The 23,750-nt window shown below is 31.6% G+C and overlaps 1 protein-coding gene across 3 annotated transcripts in view; it reads left to right on the plus strand.

The window, feature by feature from the left end:
• Positions 1–23,750, plus strand: part of RhoGEF3 (Rho guanine nucleotide exchange factor 3) — a 53,557-nt gene that overhangs the window by 28,734 nt on the left and 1,073 nt on the right. For all 3 annotated transcript variants that reach the window (XM_035085182.1, XM_035085184.1, XM_035085183.1), the window contains 12 exons: positions 15,500–15,623; positions 17,373–17,503; positions 18,433–18,867; positions 18,970–19,072; positions 19,241–19,429; positions 20,166–20,377; positions 21,278–21,378; positions 21,811–22,157; positions 22,242–22,613; positions 22,704–23,066; positions 23,148–23,361; positions 23,441–23,686. In XM_035085182.1, the coding sequence (XP_034941073.1) occupies positions 15,500–15,623; positions 17,373–17,503; positions 18,433–18,867; positions 18,970–19,072; positions 19,241–19,429; positions 20,166–20,377; positions 21,278–21,378; positions 21,811–22,157; positions 22,242–22,613; positions 22,704–23,066; positions 23,148–23,361; positions 23,441–23,686 (2,837 nt within the window). The remainder of the gene's footprint in view (positions 1–15,499; positions 15,624–17,372; positions 17,504–18,432; positions 18,868–18,969; positions 19,073–19,240; positions 19,430–20,165; positions 20,378–21,277; positions 21,379–21,810; positions 22,158–22,241; positions 22,614–22,703; positions 23,067–23,147; positions 23,362–23,440; positions 23,687–23,750) is intronic.

A 23,750-nucleotide genomic window follows, 5' to 3' on the forward strand; every position in this document is an offset into this window, starting at 1 on the left:
CTTACTTATTTTAACTACTTTACTTGAAACTCCACTGATGAATGCGCAATTTAAACTAGTTGAAGTTACTTTTCTAATTGTGATTACGTAGAGTATATTCGAAGGGCAAATAATATTCAAATGGCAATGCTTCAAATTACTATACAGAACCATGCAGTTAGTCAATTAATGATGAAATGATAATAATTGAAAAGTTTCATGGTAATAATTAACCGTCGCCATATGGTGTAAACCACTATAGAGTTGTACGATGTTACCGTGTAACTAAAGACTGTGTGTACTGCTGTCGGCTTACTAATGGTCCAATTACGAAAACGTCACGTCCAGTAGAAATGTATACATGAGAAACAGAAGTGAGAAACTAATCCTAAACCTTTAGTAATATTCTGTACAGAGGGATGGATGATGTAGGACAAAGTACACAGAAAAGACTGAACAGTAAAAATGAATAAATTTTTTTTAATCTTTAATCCACAATTTTAGAACTTTTTAATAAATACAAAAAGTCTTTTTATTATAAAATTATAACATAAAAATTTCATCATATGAGAGTATATTGTTTATGATTAACAAATCAATGTCGATTCAATTTTTTTATTAATTATGATACATTTTTAGTTGTTTTGTTTGGATCATGAATATAATTTTTACACTCTGTCAATGTATTTATTATTATAGTAAGTGAAAAATGGGTTTAAAAAAGAATAGTGCTTCTTTTGATATTTTAAACAAGCATTTGTTTCACAAAGAGTATGTCAATATATGCTGTTTTACTTCGTTGAAGCGAAACAACGAACGTAGCGTTGAAAAATAGTCAAGTAATAACAAAAGCTTACTCTCGTATTAAGCTGTTTAGCCGGCTGAAACTCGAACAATTCACATTACGGAAAGTTATGTTTGCTTCGATATTTCTCTCTTATTACGTATAGAGTCACACATATATTCTAACATAATAGATTGGCCAATTCAGCTTTATGAAATGCACTGACATGTACTCACTATATATATATATACTGAATGTTATAAATTTATCATATTTACGGTGAGAAAAAGAGTGAATGGCTTCAATATTATATTGGATTAAAAAGAATTTTAGTGAGTTGATCTTGCAATTTTTAACATTAAGCTGACCTTTAACTTCTCTTTTTCATTTTGTTCTGAAATCCGATTTTCTATAGAACGAAAATCTTGTTCAAAACTTGTATATCTCTCTTAGAAAGTGCTAGAAAGAACGTACGTAATTGTGCATCTTTAATGCTCGAGTTCTGCTCAAGGAGCTTCTGTTCAAGCTTTGTAAATTCTTTGCATCTACAAATTTTTCACAAGAACCATCGAGTGAAAACAAGATTATTATTTTTTAATCACATCATGATGTATGCAAATTATTTTTGCATTTAATGCATTTATCTAAAGTGCTGTTGAATAATTAAATTCAACTCAAAATTGTCTGGAGAGAGCTTTAATATGTAAAAGATTTTCGAAAGGTCGAATCTGTATGCATAGGAAGATATTACATATTTACTGGGTCTTTATTGTAAATATGCTCATGTACCACATGCACATTTGACATAATATCTTTCGACATTGCACCTAAATCCTTGAAAATTCCATACTTGGAATATAAGAGCTAATATTTTATGATGGATGTCAGAATGAGTAAATGTCATTTGTGCTTCAAATGACCACAATTCTTGCTTCTTAAAACAATTCTAAGCAGAATAAAATCTCAAATCATTTGATTCAACATTAATCTATTAATTTTGTAATATTTTGTTATTAATTTTTGATTAAAGAATTTTTAATTTCATCTGTGATGTCATAAACAATTCATTGAAGGCTTTTTGGAGAAAGTATCCAAGTAATTGAGAATGGCTTTAATATGTATGTATATATATGGTAATACAACTCGGTTAAAAAGATTAAATGAAATTTTAACAGAATGTCACTAACGAAGAGCACAAGAGAATGCCTTCGGGTGTTATAAGGTAACGTCCTAAAACACTTATCAAATAAAATTTGTAATCTACTAAAGAATGAATGTTGAGATTTAATTATTCACAGAAGAGTCAACTAAAATAAACGAATTTTAGATAACGAACCTCCACAATAACTCATGGGTTCCTGCTCTCTCTAATGAAAACTATTAGATTGTGAAATCAACGTAATGAAGCATTAGAGAAGGCTGACTGAATGCAAATAGAAAAAAAAAATGAAGCAAGAGACTCATCATTTTCCGTGTAACTGGAAGGATATTAGATATTGTTTGTCAACTGGATCTTTTTTTTTATTTGTAAGATGTAAGGGAGAAGCAACATCCTAACTGGTTTGTAAAACGCTTTGTCACTTTATATCACGAGATGTTATGGAAGAAAAATTGCTATGCTGCAATGCAGTAAGCGAAAACGATTGGATGATCAAGTTATACGTGAAAGACCGGTTGAAAACAGGCGCACAACATGCGTTTAATAAAAAGACCATTGAACTTCTTTCCTTCCATATTAGGGTATGTTGTATTTCTTCAAGGCGTCCCACGCGGATCATTTATGTTACATTGACGAGTAGGCGCGTTGCTGTACCAATTTCGGTGTTGAGTATTTTGCAAGGTTATTTGTGGCACAAAAAAAAATCTGTAGTTAGCAAAATGTTTTTCAATTTTTAATGATTCATTTAATTAACTCTTAAATCAATTTTAAAACGTATTTGTATTACTTAGTTTGAGCAACTTTTTTGAATGAACCTTTTCAAATGTGAGATAAATTGAAGTGTTAAATATTGATGAAATCCTGAACAACGAGACTATGATTGTATGAACAAAGAAAATGATTATTTAGTTAATGAATTTTTTTCCTAACTTGTATTTAAAATTCTTCTAGTGTTAAAGAGCAATTGAATAATCATCAATCATTAAAAGATTAAATGCTAATGAGAAAAAAATATCATCAATTACATTTTAAATAGTGACATAAAGATTTTTTTCCATTAAGAATATTCCAAACTTTATGAATCTAAAAATAGAAATATCATGTCTGATAATTATTTGAAAAAAAAAAAAATTTAATCAATAAAACACTGCAGCTGTCGTTCACACAGAAATAAACGGGTAGAAAAAAAGTGTCTAAAATTGGATACAATATTTTTCGATATATTTACTCTACCCTGTGTGAGACTCCAGTCATGTGTGTCGAAACATTAGTGGTTTTATATAATTCGACTTCCTCTTCAGTCAATGGTTTCAAGTGTCTAGAAATATCTAGGGTACATATTTGTAAAGCAATGAACCCACCATAGCCTTTAGCTCCTTTGTGAAAGATGCCCAAGCAGTCCAAAGCCTCGCGTAATGAACTAATTGGTTGTAAATCAAAGAATGGAATAGTAGACTGTCCCGCATCTTTCCAAATATCAGAGGAACGGAATTTGATAAATTGATTGGGCATTGAATCTGGTACATTAAATGGAGCTTTGATAGGATTTGTTGGTCTCGATATTTTCACTTCAGTCCTGTAAGAAGATTATTCATTTGATATATAATCATTTTGTTTGAGAGGAACAATTCAATTATTGGAATTAAAATGACTATTTCATACCTCTCGCGATAGTAATGATAAGGTGGATTGTACAGAGTTTGTGGTGTTACCCAATGAGAATGATCACCATGTCGAATATCCAGTGTACCGTTATTATAACTATACGGTGTCACAAAGATTTCTATATGAAGTGGACTATCATTTGGTTGATCTGGCCATGGTGGCGACACATGATTAAATCTAACACCTGTTATAAGATGATCATAAGGAGCAGTTATGACATCTAAGTGCATGATTCGCTGGTCTGATCTGATAAATGAATAATCCACTTCATTTTGTAGATCAATTTGCTCATCATCTTTTATCATATAAAATCCACCCCTAGAGACGTTCGACATATACACCCATTCATCAATATACACCCAACTCCTATTGTGAGTATCGATTCTACCGTGGGGTAGAAGCTTAGACTCTTCTATCTGTAGGTGAAGTACTTTGTTTTTTAGAAGAAATCTAACACCTGTAATCACCCTGTAATGGGGACAATAATTCATAGCAACTTGGTCACGTTTTTACGCTTGAGATAAAATTCAATTTTAACAAAAAAAAATTTTTTCTCATCTCTAAGAATACTTTTTTCAGAATTTTTTTTCATTAAAATTTTGTTCATACTCAAACTATTGTTTTTTATGACTAAAAAAATAAAGGCAATTCTTCTTTACTTATTTGCTGCGACATTGGACATCTGAGGCCTTAAACTTATTGTTCGTAGAGCTTCAGAATCAGCTCGTTCTTCTATACAATCACACAAACAATTGTCACAGTTGTAAAATCCAGACATCGATAAATTAACTGCCCTTCTTTCTCCATCACATTCTTCAGAGTAACTTCCATAGCGTCCATTTTCACTCTGTATCCATTCATAACGTCTGTTCGACTCAGGAGGCTGTTAAAAAGAGTATCATGAATAATGTTATTCATGGTATTTATTATTTTTTCCTTCAAGTATTACCAGTTCACAAAGTGTTACTGATCCAATCCAGGCACAGCGTTGCATTCGACCACGACAATATCGCTTTGGACAGTAAGTTCGTATTTGAGATGGAGCTGCAGACCAGCTATAACACCGGTGGATAAGAGTAGAATCAATTGAAAAGCAATCTAATGAACATGTTTCCACCGGAAAAACTTGAATTTCATTAACAACAATTTTCTGAAATAAAAATTGCAGCTCGGCGTATGTTTCATCTATCAATAAATAATCCACTATTAATAAAAAAAAATAATAGTTTAAAAACCAAGTCATATTTCATACTCCAAATATACTTGGCTGGATCACATCGATGTATATCTCTTGGAACAGATTGCATTGCAGATCGAGTTACTTCTAAATAATCATTCGACCTCAAAATAAGTTGCATTTGTGCACTTTTAAGTTCAGAAGTGAATTTCTCTAGGAAGAAATATCTTTTAAAAACATCTCAGTAAACTTGTGAAAACGAAGAAATATTTACCATCTACTTGACTGAATATTTCAAGTACTTTTTCAGTACTTATGTTGAGAACAACACATTTTTATGCAATGCCTACCTTCAAGAATTCCATAACTGAAGGATCTCAAAATAAATCCTTTTATCTCACTAGCAACTGCAGAACTATAAAATTCATTTAATTTATATTGAAATGAAGTATAACTGCCACATATAATTCGTGGATCAGATACCTAAGAATGGAAATCGATCAAAATTATTGTATTGTAATATAATCCTGCATGTTATTCCATATAGATTATCGTTAATCGCTTACCATTTGTTGTTCAATCACGTAGTCCAAAATACCTCGCTTAATAACTGATAAATTAGTTGGAACAAATAGTCGCCATAAGCGATATAGCATATCTGTTAAGTCACCATATTTATTGGACATGGCTGTGTCAATTAAACTGAACACTGAGTGATTTTCGAAGAGAAATGGTGGTGGTGTTGTGGTGATATCCTTGTAGCGTCTGTATAATTCTTCAATACGAATAACACAATTGTAAAATTCACGAATAACTGATTTGATATCACCAGCTAATGGGATACCATGAAGAACTGTAATGAAGAGTGAACTCATTTCAATTTCCACATCTTCAGTTAATTCAGATATCTGTTGTGATAGCTTTCTGATTGAGTATAATTTTGCATGCAATGATAGAGATTTTGCTTCTCCAGTCTGTAAATTGGTTTCAAGTTTTACTCTTTGACTTATCTCCATCATTTTGTCTGAGAATGAAATAATATCATGTATATTTTGGATAGAAAAAGCACTCAGTAATATTAATTTGAGTTTAATTAATAAAAGTATGAATAAAAAAATGGGTTGGAATGTTTTCATGTTTATTAAAGTTTCTCAATACATGTCACAATGTTGATAAAAAATTTTAATTATAAAGAAAAAGCACAGATTTACAATTACAAAAAGTAGACATTTTTTTTGGTCTTATTTTTGCAGAATAAAATTTTTAATGAACTACTCGAGAGTTGCAAAAGTTTTCTATTTAAGTAAAGCTCGACGTCTGTCAACGAAAATTTATTTGCCATATTATTGCTTGCTCGACCTTCCATCAGAATACGAGATAACGATTGAGAAAAATGTGTTACATAAAATTTTAATTACAATGAAAATATACTTTCACCTTATTACAAGCTGTTTAAATTGTCAAATATAAATAACGAAGTAAACTGTTAACTCATCTCCTTTAATTAAATAAATTCATAACATTCTTATTTTACATACACAGCACCCTTTTTTTGTTTCTGACAGTTTGTATAACTTTTGACGTTTTTTGCATTATTCGTTTTTCATTCTCTTTTCATTATCATTCCAACTACTTGACCATCTTGAAAAGGCAGCTTTTAAATTTGTTCTTGAATTAGCATTTCAATTTTATCCTACTATTGTTGATTTTTTCCTCGTGTTCTTATCTTTAACGGCATGTTCTTTAGCTAAGTTTTATCAGCCTTTAAGTACAGTAGTAAAGTCTCATAGTCAACATGTATGTATTCTCTTTACAGCCTTTTAAAACACTTTTTGCTCATTAATTTTACATCAAAATTCATACCAAGCAATATTTATGTTGATAATTTAAATGTACAGTTGTTTTAAGTCATTTTTAAACATTTTTTAATTTAAAGAGAAAAATAGTCCATTTAAAAATGCGAACTTTCATAAATAATGGAATCATAATAGTGGAATGAATGTTTATTTATTTTTTTTTTTTGGTAAAAAGGGAATTGCAAATTCTGCATCTAGGTTTTAAAGGATCAGCAGAGTCATGGTTTGTTTTAGAATTGAGATAGTAAATTTGATTTAATACTTATATTCCATTTCCTTTAACTGCAGAATGAGATTAAACACAAAAGATAAAAGGGATAAATCAAATAAGTAAATGTACAGAAAAGGTTCCTCTAGAGTAAAGATATTTTTCAATGTATGTATGGAATTTGTTTTGTGTGAATATTGCATCAAGTAAAAACTGCAAGCATGGCATTCTTTAGCCAAATATTGGCTAGTACAGACTCTATCTATTGTTATACTATCGATTCAGTGGAAATGCAGTTGATATATTTCATTTTATGTCAAGCACCAGGGCGCAGACGCCTGTTAGCATCTCATTAGTAGTAGATTTACGAGTGAAACACGTCTGACACATTTGTATCATATGCTATCATCATCGATCATATCAATACCTTGAGATTGATGTTGCTATCAAACAGTTGATTGAATTTTTCAATTATTCTCCATCATTATTTGTATTGTCATTGAATTAATAAAAATTTATCATTCCAATTAATAATTCTTTATTAGAAAGCATCTTCGTTCCTCATTTATTTAAACCAATATTTATCTGAGGAACTTTAAAGCTGGAACTAGTCTGTTCACCAACTCGTTAACAGATGGCCCTGAAGTTGAGTAAATTTGCCTTCTATCAACTTGAAAATTATCGACTTGCACTAAAAATAAAAAAGATAATTGCCGGATGCGAAGAGAATAATTGTTTAAAAGTTTGACATCACTGGTATACAATTTCAGTAGACAGAGCACATTACTTCATTCTAAAAGCACTATTACAACAATATTAATTACTCCAATTATGTGTTATTAAAAAAACAATGATGATACATATCACTGAACGAATTTACAATCATTATTTATAGATATATTTTATGGAGATAGTGATTTTAGTAACATTAAAAATATTAATTATTGTTTTAGTAGTATTTATTTATTTTTTAAAATAAAGTCGTTCAAGGTAATCAACAAATACAGTCATTATTATTACGCTCTATTAATGTGGAATCTCCAAATAAGAAACGTGATCAACATAGTAAAATAAATTCGATATGAATTCCATGCACGGAAAGCATTTAGCTGATGTCCACTCTAATTAACGTCTGAGAAATTGATAACGAATAATGCAGCAAAGGAATTTTATTTCATTCCTCGTACATACGTGTTATCATGAAATGGTTTCAAATGAATTGACGTGAAAATAAATGCTGAAATAAAAGGAAAAAGATTAGCTCAGGTGGCAAGATTATCCCAAGATGATTGACACCTGCAGGTAAATTTGCTGAGCAAGTGGAGCACGTGGTACCGGCGGTTGACCTGAGAAATAACCCATCACTAGGGATACAGACAGTTGGCTATACACACCACATTCCTACCTGTGAACTGTGCGAAGGAAGAGCACTGATGGCAACGGCTCTGAGTGGCGCTGCGATCAGAATTTCGAGTGCAGTCAGTCGGCCACCGCCGAATCGAAAACATGAGATCAGAGTTGTGTGGTTTTAAAAAAGCAGTTGTGCGATATTACGTTTTTATATTGATTGTTTTTTTATAGACTAAATTTAGGTGAATACAATTAGTCAATTAAACAGTCTGAATATAGTCTGATTAAAGTGTCAATTAATATTTTGGTGACAGTTTCGAGTTGTTATCATAACCATTATAATCTTGAATATAAAAACTAGAAAAATTATTTTCTAACCGTTTATAATTTCATATAATCAAACTTGACACGTGTTGTCATGCAAAGAATTTAATTAATGTTGTAATAATGCAAGTGTTGTTGATTAATTATTTACACGAGATGGGTAATAATTTGATTGACTAGCAAAAAATGTGCGATGGTAACTCTTTAGTTATAAAAACGAATCATCGAAAAATATTTCGAAGACATAGTTGGAATTGCACCTGCGCTCACCTGTCTGTTGAGAAATTGAGAGATTACAGAATAATCAGCCGAAGTTGGGATAACATGAATCAAATAATGAATAACAGGTAACTAATATTAATGTCATTCAATCAATAATTATTTTTTAAATATTTTAAATATTTTTCTTTAACTAATTCACTTTCTGAATAATTTATTGAACATTGACTCGCAAAAAATTCCTTTTATTTAAATAATAAGTTTGCTAGATGGTGTATTTACCTGCAATTTAAAGGAAAAAAAACCTGAAGGCGTGAAGAAGAATGACTTGATACTAAATAAAACATGATGATGAGCAACGAGGTGGTGCGTGGTGTTGGAACCAACAGTCAATTTTCCATTCATTCGAGAAGCATGAAGAATGGTAGAAAAAAAGAAGAAAAGAAACAAGAGAAATACACAGACACCAGTTATCAATGAATTTGAAGTTTTACCGGCATCCGGTTATATTGCATTGTCCTCTGAGAACACTAATGGAAAGTACATGAAAGAGCGTACGAGACATAGAACAGTCTCGCTGTATTTGCACACTAGTTGGTGGTCTTGTCCTAAACGTTACACTGGTCTGTAATAGGTAGTAGACCTTGAGCAGAGAGGGATGTGGCCCTTTGCTTGCGCATCAGACCGATGCTTTTGGGCAAGGACTTCCTGCATTAGCAGACAAAGAAGTTATTAACTTATGTATAATTCGATGCCAACGGAACATATATTTATTATTTCAAATTTTTTTTAAAAATATGAGAGTACATTAAACTTTCAGAGGTGAAATTTTAAAAATAAATTTGACAAAGAAAAAGATTTGGAAGAAAAAGAAGAGAGAGAATAATGTGAAGAAATAATGATGATAATTTAGAAGATGGAAGGATGAGGTTTTTAAGTTATTACATATAACGAAGCATACATTTTTTTAAATTGTGGGATACACATTTTTTTTAACTCTCAATTTAGATTCTCCAAGAATGCAATGAGACTACCTATAAATATATCATTAAAATACCTTTTATTTTTTCATTCCTCATCTGATTTTTATTGAAGATTTGATTGGAAAACGATATACGTAATTTATGCAATATAACAGTCGCATGAAAATTGCTTTCACATTATATACATTGAATACGTTATGTATTAATCTCTTTTTATTGTTTAATTTTTTCGGTAAAATCTCGTTTAAAGGAATATTTATGGTGGAGATAACTCACGTAATGGTTTTCTAGTGAAAAGTACTCAGTTCTATTGGGAATTTTTCAAGAGCTTTTTATAAAACTTCAATGGGCTATTACTTTATAAAGATTATGATACGACTTTTATACAGCAAATAGAATTGAAATTCTTTAATATAAAAAAAGCCATTCTCAGATAATTGATAAGAGGTTGATATTCAAATGAAAATGCATCAATAATCTGTTCTGAGATTCATGTCTTTTTTTTTTATAAACTCTGATTTGATGTTATGCTCTTGAGAATACTCAAATCATCTTTGGAAGTCAAGTTATGTAATTCAGGAAGCATCAGAATCGTCCGGTGCACAAAATCGATAGTACAGTAAATATCCAGCAAGTTGGACAGGGTCAGTGATCTATACCTGCTATAATACGCGTAAGAACGATGGAATATTATTACGTAGTCGTACGTAAAAAGCTTAAAGAATTTAACTATCTTTAAGCTCAACGACGCTTCACATCCTTTGTTCTTTATTTCATGCTTTCTTACGCTAACTTTTTTCTACTCGTTTGAATACAACAATTTTGGTATAATATCTGAAATTATATATACAGTAAAAAGAACTGGAAACAAGTTTAAAATACCATGAGCAAACTGGCTACACGTTTATTTGAAAATTTTTATTTCGCTGAACTTCGATATTGATTGAAATTAACCCATTTGGTACTATAGTTTTACTGATTTTAAAATAGATAAATTTAAAAAAAAACTTGTTACTGAGTGCTTCAAATGGAATGAAATTTTCAAAAACACTGATTCGTGCAGCTAATAAAGCTACATTTTTCTCTACATTCTAAAAAGAGAATTAAATAATTCAAGTTCTTGAAGAAACAATGAATATTATATTAGTTACTTTTTGTAAAATAAAGAAAAAAAATGAGAGTGAGAGTGGAAGCTCTAAAAACATTATGCATTAAACTTGGGTGAAATAATCAGGTGCTAAACTCGTTGAAACTTTTCCAAGTTGGTTTTTAATAAGCTAGACTTCAGTGAGGTAGGAGTTAGTTTCTCAGTAGCTGATGTAAAATTTGAATACAATAAAGACGTTAGTATTAATAAAAATAAATTGAAAAAAAAATTGAACAATAGCAGTTCAGATCTAGCACGTGTATAGAGCAGGTGTCAATGATTTCAGGAGATCAGGTTACTTTAAATGCACAATCGCAGCCATCTGAAATCACGAAAAGGGAAGGAGTTATAAAAGAACGTATGGAACAATGAAGAGAGGAAAATTGTCAATAGCGGAAATACTTAAAAAGATGTAGAGTCTTATAGTAGCAACAGCTGCTCCTAAATACTGTTTAGGACACGCGACAGCTGTCACTCCTTAAAACCAACTATTGCAATTTTAAAGAACTTGAGGATAAAAATCATATTGTATTGTATAAAATGTCAAGTTAGATTTTACTATCACTCTCAAAGTGTTCAGCAAATACACTTATAACATACATCGGCATTATGAGTATGTTTATTTTATATGAAACCGATACTTGGAATGTATATACATATATGAACGTGTTTCGAATTTACTTTGACCACATAAGATATTCTAACGTCCATCTTGTGGATAGTTGAGGGCTCCGGATGCTTATTCTCCAGACTTGTGTCTGTTGCCTCTGGCCGCAATGGATCGACAGCTGTTTCAAGGTAAACCAAGCACCGGACGTGCTTGGATACGTCGCATTCGCACAGATATATACTTTGCCATTCCCACCTGCTTCCTTTCTATTTGGGAGTAGGTATCGTGTGGATACCAGTCTGATCAAGTGAACATAAAGATAAAACAAAAAATCATTAACCAGAACTTGTATTCTCTGGAAAGAAAAAATGAATCTCCACAAATTAGTCAAGAGAATTGAATGTCACAATGAATTATCTTGAATCTGTGGGTATGTCACTACACTAGGCAACAGAATTTATATTTGCTTTTTACTTAGTAATAAGCTAGAGATTTTATGAACCTTTGGTCAGTGACTGGCAAAAATAATCTTCAAAAAAATTTTTAAGACAAATATTTTTAGAGAAATTATCAGTGATTTGTTTCTTAAGCTGATTAATGATTGTATTTACAAAATTTTTTTCGACATTTGTACAATGTTATCAAATATTTTTATATTTAAAAGCTAATTACGATTAATGACTGACTCTTTAACTGATGAATAAAACTTATTAGCCTGATTTGTAATTAGGCTAACTACGATTTAATCAATAATCCGATGAGACTAATTAGGTGCTTGTTAATCAATATTCATTAAGTTTTATCATCTTGAAGAAAATTTTCCAAAATAATTTAAAAGACATCATAACTATAACAATACTTATGATAAGAAGATGGCATTGTCTTTAAACTTAAGAAAAGCTTTTAATAATTATTAAAAAATTCAACTCTATAAATTACAATACTCGTCAGTCAAAAAAAATTTACTGTTCATATGCTGGTAGATAATAATAAAAAGATTTATTCTTCTGCTTATTTAACGATGAATACTAACTAAAAGCAAGGCTTATAATATTTGAATAATTTCTATTGTTGTCCAGTGTCCTCTGAAAAATCTTTTATAATCTCATAACATTTTTCGACCTTTCGCTATTGAATTGGGAACTCAGTCCGACAGTTGCTAGCGAATTCAAGAGCATGTCTATTATTATTCCGTGGGTCGATACCATTCCGTGACGCTCACGACCACCTAGCGAAGTATTTGCTCGACCTGCATTCGATGCATCTCACAGTATCGACTATACACATGTACATCCAGATAAATCGACACTCAATGGCTTATCCGTGCACACTTGAGATGTCCCATAGAATGAATTTCATGGGCTTTGCATGTAGATTTCATGCAATTTAACAATTGAATTTATTTCAAGTTGATATCTACCTCAAGATATCGGAAGGAGATTACGTGTAAATAAGCTTGATCCAGATTGGATTTGCAAATGAAAAAATTTCGTTTTAATACCATGGAAAGTACTCTCACCCATATGTATATGTATTACCTTCTCTTTTGCGTTTTCTTATGCACTAAGTTCAGCAGCGATCGTGTGAATTGAGTCATGGAACTTTTATAAGACTTCTGACCGTATGGAAGTTGGTGGAATTTATCGATTATTTTTTTAAGAGATACTGCAATATCCGGTATCATTGAACTTTGCCAATCATAAGTTGAAACATAAAATTCTGAAGAAGATTTTTTTTTCGGAAGTGTCAATGTAAATATTACTGAATACCATATGTCCTCAAGTGTTAAACTTGTTCTTCAAGATGATGGCCTCGTAACCATTTCACTGCGTAAACTTTTGCAATTTCTATTATATAGTTTTGAATACTAGTTGACAGCTTTCATGGAGATGGATTTAGTCATTCATAAGATTACAACGACGCCTTGAGACCACAAGCCTCAAAATTTATGACAGAATATTAATAGTTGCTATTTTTGAAAAATTGTTCCAGGCAATAAGCCAACAATCTTTCTTTCACTGTCTCATTCATCTCTTTTTTCTGAATGCTAAACAGCCAACTATTTTGCTAATACTGTATTTTATTCACGTTTTGTACAATGCATTGAATTTTTCCATTGGTACTGATCCAACTTTTACATCTAATAGACACCAACTGATGACCTGAAATGCATGAATGCTCGTAAAACAAAATAAAACTTTGTAAATCGATTACAATAATGTATTTCTGAAGTAAATAGATGAAGTGAATAAGAAAATTTGGGAAATAATAGAAAATTTATTGAAATACTTGAAGCAATTCCATAAATCTTATTAAATGTCAGCAATTGAGAAAGTTTTCAATATAACTATTCGATTGTATCAATATAAGGAAATATTTAAATGCAAATTAAATGTAAATATTAATACAGAACCTCTTGCTTTTAGAATAAAATTACAAAGTTTAATAACATAATATAAGTAGAAAGAGTGTTAGATATAGAAATAAAAGTTTCAATTAATTACTCAGATGAAACATTTCACACGGTAGAAATTTCTCTTTCAGTATTTTACACCAAATAAAAAACCATTTGTTGACCTTTGCGTGTCTGTTAATGATCCTTGTTTAACCAGATTTGTATTGCAATTGTAGATGTCTATAATGTTGGTTTATCTAAAATTCTTCATTAATTCAAACTCTTATAAAAGGATGGAAATAAATACCAAGAAATATACTCAACTATATTTCAATATTATTGTTATTATTTTTATTATTACCACTTGGAATAAGTGGTGTTATTGTCGTTAAATCTTCATTTGCTTTTGGATAAAGACGTTATCACAAGTAGGACAGTAAAAGAGAATGATGCAAGAATTCAGCATGAAATTTTGCTCAAGGAGGCTACAATTGCGTCACCTGTAAGAAAAATATAAAAAATGTATGAACATATACATAAACAACATTTGCTCTCACAGTAATATTTTTTCAGTACATTTCTTTGTTCGCGATTCGTTTCATTGTTCAATAAATTCTTCAGGTAGACAAGGTGTATTAACCGTAAAAAAAACGACCAAGATGAGACTTTAGTCGTACGTGATGTTACAAAAGTCTCGGTACATGAATATATTTTACAAGATAAATACATTTCTACCTGTTCTCTATTTCATTTCTCTACTGAGTTCGCGTGAAAGCTGATGCCATGATTTGATGCATAACCCCTTACATACGTCACCTTTGCACACGTACCTATCGAATTACAATTTACAACGTTTCGCACTGTCTAATTAAATTCGATCCGTTAAGACATAACATAACTTTAAGAGCCAACATTTTATTTCTTTTCGTTCAGTTTATTTCCTTTGGTTGCTTATTGAAAATTTATGACACTTCAAATTATTAATAAAGTAATAAATGTATTTTTAACATTTAAACAGTAGATATATTAGGAGATATATTTAGAAATACTAGTTAGTAAAACTTGAAGGATTTTAGTGAGTAAAGAAAACCGGTTTAACAGGCGCGTCTATACTCCCCCACATTGGAATGCTCGATTGGATCCGATTGTGCTTCTATGATTATCCACTTTGATAAAGTTTTCAACACAAATTCAATTATTCTTTAATAGCCAGAAGTTTGAAGGCTCAACAATGAACTTATTAACCTTTAATAAGTTGTATTGAATAACTTCAATTTTTCATTATTTGATGATTCGTCATATTAGGAAAAAAGATTGTTGCACAATAATTAATGAGAGCAGAATCTCGTGTGAAATGGGGAAACTAGGAAACGTGGGAGTTACTTTTCCAGGTCATTTAACTGCTGGAACAGCACCCTCAATTCCACTCTTGGTTTCTAGTGTCAGCAGTGATTAATGCATAGGCTACTTTATTGCTCCAAATTCTCAAGTTTAATTTTCGCCAACACGTTTGTAACTTAGAGATAGAGAAAAGCCGGAACTCACTCTAAGAGACAAGTGATCTGTCTTTTAAATTCTCTTGTTCGTTATTCTCATTCCGCTGAATTTATTTTAACATTTATTCTTATCATGTCTGTTTGCAGGGACGAAAGTCTACAACCTACCTCGTCGTCTACTTGGCATCGTTCTGACGGCTCGAGAAGGTCGACACCAAGTCCTCGTTTACATCCAGATGGCTTGCCTTCCCCTCATACAGCACCTGGATCGGTAATTTATCTTTTTCTCTAAATTTGGATTATTCTTTTCACTTGCCTTATTATTTTTCTTTTTATCTTGGATTCGGATATGTTACCAGCTGGATAAAGTACCAAAATAATTGGATAAAGTTAATGATGTTACAATACTTCAGTATTTTCAGTAACATTGCACTAGAGCTATTGATTCATTGTAGCATTAACAACAGATTAAGTAGCACCAGTATTTTTAGAAACACTAAATAATTCATTAGAAACTTTGTTTAATCTTTTTTGGAGCAACTTGGAGATTATTAAGGCATTTGCTGATAAAGATTTAAATTCAATTTAAAAAAGTACAAATTTTTTATTACTTAATCTTTACTTGGTAACACGTTGAAATATTACCGTAGGACCGCCTATCGATCTACCTGACTGATATAACTCTTCATTCATTGATGGAAAATACCTATACAGCTACTCAAAGATTAAACATCTTTTTTCAATAAATAAAATATTATACAAACGTAAAGCTTTCATAACTAGCTGCCTTGGTGGTATAGTGAAGAATTTCCGTTAAATAAATTTTTTTTTTCATAGCATTTCTCTTTTATTAAAAATACTGATTAAAAATCTTCCTTACCTCTGTAGCAATAAATATACTACAAATCTCAGCAGGTATTTTCTGAATGGGCGGCATGTTTTTGAAATTAAAAAAAAATATATTCTAAAGAAAATTTATTTGCATCCAGTTTTTCATTGGTAGAAATAAGGTCAAGTATTTTATTCATTGTTTAATATTTTTTCTACATAAAAAATATTTATTTTTAGGAAATAAAACATGATTTTTATCATACTATTTTCAATTAATTGAAGTAAATTAAAATATAAAATTCATTCTTGGAATAATTTAATGTTATTTAAAAATTTATCAGAGATTTCGATAAATAAATAAATGATATTATAGTATAGGCATTATAGACATTAAGTTAATGGGTTAAGTAAAATTATATCACATATAAGTTAATTAAAATGTAATTAAAATTAACTCAGTACTAAATGAAGATTTGAGTATATTAGATTTTTGTTTATTTACGTAAATTGACTAAGCTACTAAGCATAGAATGATGTATCAGCCTCTTGACTCATATACCTACTACTCACTTTAATCACTCTAGTGTTTAGATAGTTAAGGATCATTATCACCGCCATTTAGCGCCATAACAGTGTCAGTTTATAATAAGTAATGTTGAGGAATACTTCTCTAAATGATGGTTATCGACACAAATATATATACTTATAAATTCACAACTTTTACTACTTTCTAATGGTATTTATCTCAATGAAAAGTGAAATATTTCATTTTTTCCATTTGTAATGAAGCGAAAAAGAGAAGCTAATTTGGATAAAATTACTGTAAAGTGCCGGAAGTTATTGAGTGTGAAGCAACGATTACGGGTAACTAATTGGATTTCATTTATTTATTGTATTTATCTTTTAATTTACATTATAAATTGGCATCTTTTAAAACTGTTAGTATCATGGGAACTTAAGTAAATAGAGAAAATTTTAAAAAATATAGATAGACATAGAAGAATTTAATGCATAACTATGCATAAGTACTCTTGTGATTATTGCTGCAGATCCAAGTAGATATTAAATTAATTCAAGTCTGAGTATCATCCTCGGGTCAATTGAAAAGTCAACGACCTGATCCTTGTCTATCATGTCGTGATTCCTATTTCTTAGATTCTCATTTATATGTATTATTTTCTCGTTGTAGCCATCGTACAATCATCAGTCAATTCCCAGAGAAACATTGGGAGAAAGACGACGAGGAGTACTTGGTATCAGTCGGGCTCAAAGACGTATCAAAGCTTCCAGTACCCCAGCACTTTTGGATCATGACGAGAGGTAATATCTATATAAAAATTGGGTGTTTATTATAAATATTGGTCTTTTTCAATTGTATACGTCTTTTGTAGCACAATAAAAAAGACGTTAAAAGGGGTGACTTAAATTTATCTTGACATCAAAAGAAAGTTCAAAAGTCTTTTTGTATACCTCCATGACCTTATTTTGTAGACTCAATGAGTTACCTTTTGCTATAGTTTCAAGATATTTTGTTAACTTACATGAAGACGTTACTTTGTATTTCATCTTCAATTTTGTGCTTCCACGCAAGTTGACTACAACACCGCAGATGTAGTACCTGAATAAACACGAGATATAGTGCGGTAGAGACTGGTTTCTAATTACAATCTCAATGGAACTCCTGTTGTGTAGTGCAAGTCGTTTCTTCCAGTTTTGGAACCTGATGTATTTAAGAGATATTCCAAGAAAGCTCTTTAAACTTACCGCCTCTTTTTGTATTGTTGTATATAAACTTGTTTCATTTTATTTATCTTCATCGACTTGATTCAACTCCAGATTGATCAATTTTTCCAATCTACCGAGAAACTTGATTGTGATGTAATGACATTTATGTATTTACATTAATTTGTCTCTTAATAGAATTTTAAAGAGAAAGTTTGTTAAATTCCTAGTTTTCGGTTCTGTCAAACGAGACCTCCTGCTTTTTTTTTACCTGACACCGACCCTCTTCGAATAGTTTCTGGGAAACGTCGCCCACACGCCTTCAACCAGTCAGTCGCTTTTTTTCCAACTTATGCATGATCATTGTCATATAAAGAAATTTTCAGAATGTCCGAAATTTATTTCCCACACTTATCAACTCGTCACTTTCTTCTGAACCTTTCATTGAATTGATTTTTGTTCAATTTATTCATTTTCAAATATTTACTTAATTTCAAAATATTTTTATTGCTGTTACATAAAACTAGTCGACAATGGTCAAGTGATGAAAATAGACATGCTAATGAAGAGACGTCTAGAAGACGAGATTTGAGTACTGAGCACCCGTTAATTGAAGCAACTATTCCACTTATTCAACATTCACGTCTTCAAGACTCAAATAATCCAAGTGGCCACGGTGACTCACAATCATATCGTTTAAAAGAAAATACTTCCCAGAATCAGCAAGAAAGTGTTCTTCAAAAATTTCGCAAAAGCTTCTCATTAAGATTCCATAAACGTGGAAGCAAAGAAGGAAGTCTTGAAGGCGATGGACAATCAGCAGTGCCACATCCACCATCACTACCACCAGAGAATGATGGGGAGTTATCTTCTATAGTACGTATTAGCAGAGATGAAGATGAAAAAGATTCTGCTCCAATGCTTGAGCAACATAAGGAAGACTATAATGACCAAAAATTTCGGTAAATAAGAAGAATCACATCTTGAATTAATTTAATCATTTAAAAAATTGAATTTTTTTTTTTTCATCGAACAAAAGTAATTAAAATTTTTTTTGTTTGCAGTTTTGGCCCTCTTGTCTGGCGAACAAGTAAGGAAAGAAAGAAAAATAATAAAGCTGCTCGAAATGCCAAATGCAATAGCGGAGATAGTGGTATTCAAATAGAGGTAAATGTCAGAAGTTTTTAATACCATATATCCTGAAACTTTTTAAAAATTTTCATATAATGTCATACGTATAACATTTTCTAAATAAAGTAGATCACCAAAAAATTTCTCTTTATAAATATCATTATTCTACTAACCACACATGCTAACATAATTATTTTTATTTAGATGGTATCTGGAGGAGCATTGACTGGAGGCAGTGGTGGTGGAAGTCACGGAGCTGGTGATAGTTCTGAGTCGCATGACACTGATGCACCAGATGAAACAGACAGTCCGCCAGCTCTTCGTCGTCGAGTCAATGAAAAATCCCGACCCCAGTCTGAGCTCATTAATCAGTTACTCATTGACAAATTTAAGGTAAAGCGCCTTTACAAAGGATATGTAAACATATTAGAGCAAATCTATCTAAAGCCAGTCATTAACTTTAAATCCTAGGATTTTTCTTTTTACTTAATATTTTCACAATTTGACAAAAAACGATTTTATCTTAAAAATGATTCTTAGTGTTGGTTTATCCATGTTACTGGGTGATTATTTTAGAAAAAACTTTATTTAATCTCTTCCATCAATGGAAGTCTTTTAAATATACCTTCTGACACTGAGTAAAAATTATTTGTTCGGGTTCGGACCATTAGTTTAAAAGATAAGCGGATGTAGTAAACAGAACGGCAAAAACCGTAGAGTTCCGTTTCGAGTTTTTTCGAGCACAGAACTCTCCAACTGTGAAAATAGTGTATAGTTTACTACAGAATCCATGTATGCACTGTTGTCATTTTTTGTTTGTTGCCAATGATAATTGTCGATGACAACATGTAGGCCATTTATCGGACGTGCGTGTCCATATCAGTCCGTTGTGGAGTCTATCGCAACCGCATCCTCATGTTGGGGATAAACTAAATGACACGTTGTTTCTCAGTTCATATTTGATTCACGATGGTTGACGTTGAATTACCTAACATGCTAATTATATTTCTAAACTCTTTATAATAATACCAAATAAAAAATTGTAATAATTATATAGTGCTTATTTTTATTGATGTATTTTCTTCTAAATATGTAAATTAGACTCATAAATCAGATCTTTTCTTGTTAGACGGACCTGCAGCAAAGTCGAGCAGTACGACATCAGAACGTTCGAAGAACTAACAGTGATCTTGGTGGACAAAGACTATTACAGTGGGACACCCGGGGATACAGTGGCCAACTACATTACAGAAGAATGTTGTCAACACCATCGCCCATCAAGACAAGACCGCCAAGGTTGAGTCCGAGACACTCCTCTCATGACATCGTTACACTACGAAGGTACGGAGCCTGAAAAATATTTTCAGCTGTTTCATTCACTTTGTCATCAACATCAATCTTGAAAGAAACAACGAATAAGAGTCCTTGATATGTTAGATAAAGTTTACGATATTGTTTCTTTCAAGTGAACGAAATATGTAATAAAGTCTTTTGATGCTAAGAAATACGTTTTTTTAATGATATTATTAAACGCTACTTAAATGATAATAGCTTTTTAAATGCTATCACGATGCTTTGTTCCTTTATTATGGCGTGAATGTCTACTCACCATATTTTTCATGAAAATATTTTTAGTGTTTTCGCTTAAAATATAATAATCACCTAAAATCTTTAATATTATCATCATAGTAATAAAATCGAAAAATGAATTCATTATATTCTTAAACACAACATAAACATTAATTAATTCAATAACATTCCTTAACATAAAAATTGTCGTCGGTCAAATAAATTTAAAGTTATTTATTCGAAACTTTCCAGTAAATCGAGGGAAAATAGTGGTAGGTAAAACGGGCAAATATACATACATATATGCAACAACTACTATACCAATAATAATACTATCATAATAATTATTATAATAATAACTCCTCGTATTATACTTTGATCTGCCATTTACCATCGTATTGTTTTACGTATTTGACGCATATCCATATAATATTGTTGCTGAATGTATTGTAATTTTAATCGAGCTTAAAGTATATACACACGCTTGTCATATCCTTCAGACAACTACTTTCCCTGTTGGCTACCTTTCTTTGAACCCTTAATATAAACATTCGTGGAATTTGCAGTGCTCTTTCCACTTATTTTACCCTTGTACTTGTAATTCTTAAGTAACTCTCACTTCCATTTTTTATTCGCACATATATAAATTTTTTATAAATTATTTGAACGCAGTAACGCCAGAGGGAGAAACTCTCGGACAAATTTGAGACGTTCATTAAGTCAACCACTCGGGATAAATCAGTTGTCGCCTTTGATGCGTACTAAAACTTCAGGTGGGATATACATATATATTTTAAATGCCTCTATAAAAATTGATGAAATGAGCTAGCGTAGTAGAATGCAGATTAGTAGTTTATTCTGCTTCTTCGCATGCTTTTAGCTCTAGATAACCATACGACGCATGAGTAATTAAATGATTGTTGATCATCACTTTTATGCTCGACTCATCGAAGTAGCTATCAAGTTACTTATTTGTTTTTAATAAATTTTATTCATTTATTGTAACAATGAATTGCATGAGTTCATTAGAATCTCAAAGTTTAATTAATTGGCATAGTATTTGTAAAAAGAGAATAGAATATTTAATTAATGCCTACGCTGACGAGAGTGATTATGAAAGATTGGTAATATAAGCGCATTTATCTTTAATTTATTTGTTATATATTAAAATATACAATATTAATATTTATTTTTTCCAACAACAGGTGCGAAATTTCCCGGTGGCAATGTATTATCAGAAGACGAGCAAGACTTGAGATCGGGTGGTAGTGGAGGTGCTGGTGGTGCTCTTGGAACATCTGATGACGAAATGATGTCTGATTCTGAGTCGTCAATTGTTTCGTTAAGTGAAAGAAAAAAGTCCTTTGAACAACCTATGGATGAAGAAATAGCAATATTAGCTGAAGCTGTGTGGGATCACGTGGCAATTGAACCTGAAGAACTTGCTTTTCGTGCTGGAGATCTTATTGATGTACTTGATACACTGGATAAAGATTGGTGGTGGGGAAGCTGTAGAGGAGAACATGGATGGTTTCCTGCAGCCTTCGTTAGGGTTTGTAATTGCATATTTATTTATTATAACGATTAGTTATAAATTTAAAAATGTATTAAATGATTTTTCTTTAATTATACACAGCTGCGGGTAAGCCAAGAAGAAACCGTAGAAGACTGTTTGGCTGCTATGGCTTCTGGTGTATCTTCCAGTTCTCAATCAAGAAGACGAACCAGTATCTCACTATTATCAAATGAACAAGTTCGAAGTAGTGTAGTGCGCGAACTTGTACAAACTGAACGTGACTTCGTTAAAGTGTTACGAGATGTTGCTGAAGGTTACGTTGCGGAATGTCGAAGGCGTACTGATATGTTCACTGAGGATCAGATCGAAACTATTTTCATAAATCTTGAAGATTTGTTGGAATTCCAAACAGAATTTTTAAAGGATCTCGAAGCACGTATCGATTGGAATGCGCCGCATAAAAGCTGCGTAGCTGAATGCTTTCTCATTCATGTAAGTTGTTTTCCTTAATAAATTCTATCAGCTATTCTTTTTCGAGTCCAGAAGATGTATTATTTTTGATATATAATTTATTCTTCGCAGAGAAATGGTTTTCGTATGTATTCTGAGTATTGCAACAGCCATCCAATGGCAATAGTCACTCTCCAAGAACTTTATCGCCACAATCGATACAGCAAGTTTTTTGAAGCTTGTCGATTGATGCGCGGTCTTATTGAAATTCCTCTCGATGGATATCTCCTAACGCCTGTACAGAGAATTTGTAAATACCCTCTTCAACTTGCTGAACTGCTCAAATATACTAAGGTTGATCATCCAGATTATAACAAAATCCGTGAGGCTCTAGATGCTATGCGCGCTGTTGCGGTTCTCATAAACGAACGTAAAAGGAGAATGGAAAGTCTTGAAAAGCTCGCAGCTTGGCAGTTAAGAGTCGAAGGATGGGAGGTAAAGTATCATTAAGATTCTTTCTAATTGTATACTAACTAAATCGCATAAATTCATAACACATAATGTTGGATATTTCAGGGTGAAGATCTGATAGAAGTATCATCTCAGTTGATTTATCAAGGAGATGCTGTTCGTGTTACAACTGGAATGTGGACCAATAATATCACCCTCTTTTTATTTGATCATCAACTCGTTTACTGTAAGAAAGACATTCTCAAACGTGATACGTATGTGTATAAAGGTCGCATTTACTTGGACACTAGTGAAGTAATCGATGTTCCTGACGGCAAAGGTTAGTTTATTAAAATATTTAACAAAAAAGTTTCCTGTAAATGAAGCTTTTCCAAGTTTTATGAATGATTTTTTTATAGATCACCAACTTGGAGTGACAGTCAGACACTGTTTAAAGGTTTATAGCTGTGTACGAGATAAGTGGTTGCTTTTCTGCTGTAGAAGTGCAGAAGAAAAGCGTAAATGGCTCGCTGCGATGGCGGAAGAACGTAGACTGGTTGAGCAAGATCGTAATGAAGGTCTAGAGTTCCCTGCTGCGGCAAGACAACTCGCTAGACTCGCTGCTACAAGACAACAACATCATCGACCACCAGCAAAGCCACGAAGTATGTTTATTGTTGATATTTTTTCCTATTTTAATAATTAAGACTTTTTACTTACAATTATACA

This window comes from Chelonus insularis, unplaced genomic scaffold, assembly GCF_013357705.1.
Source record: "Chelonus insularis isolate UGA/USDA-ARS -01 unplaced genomic scaffold, ASM1335770v1 contig_399_pilon, whole genome shotgun sequence".
NCBI lineage: Eukaryota > Metazoa > Arthropoda > Insecta > Hymenoptera > Braconidae > Chelonus > Chelonus insularis.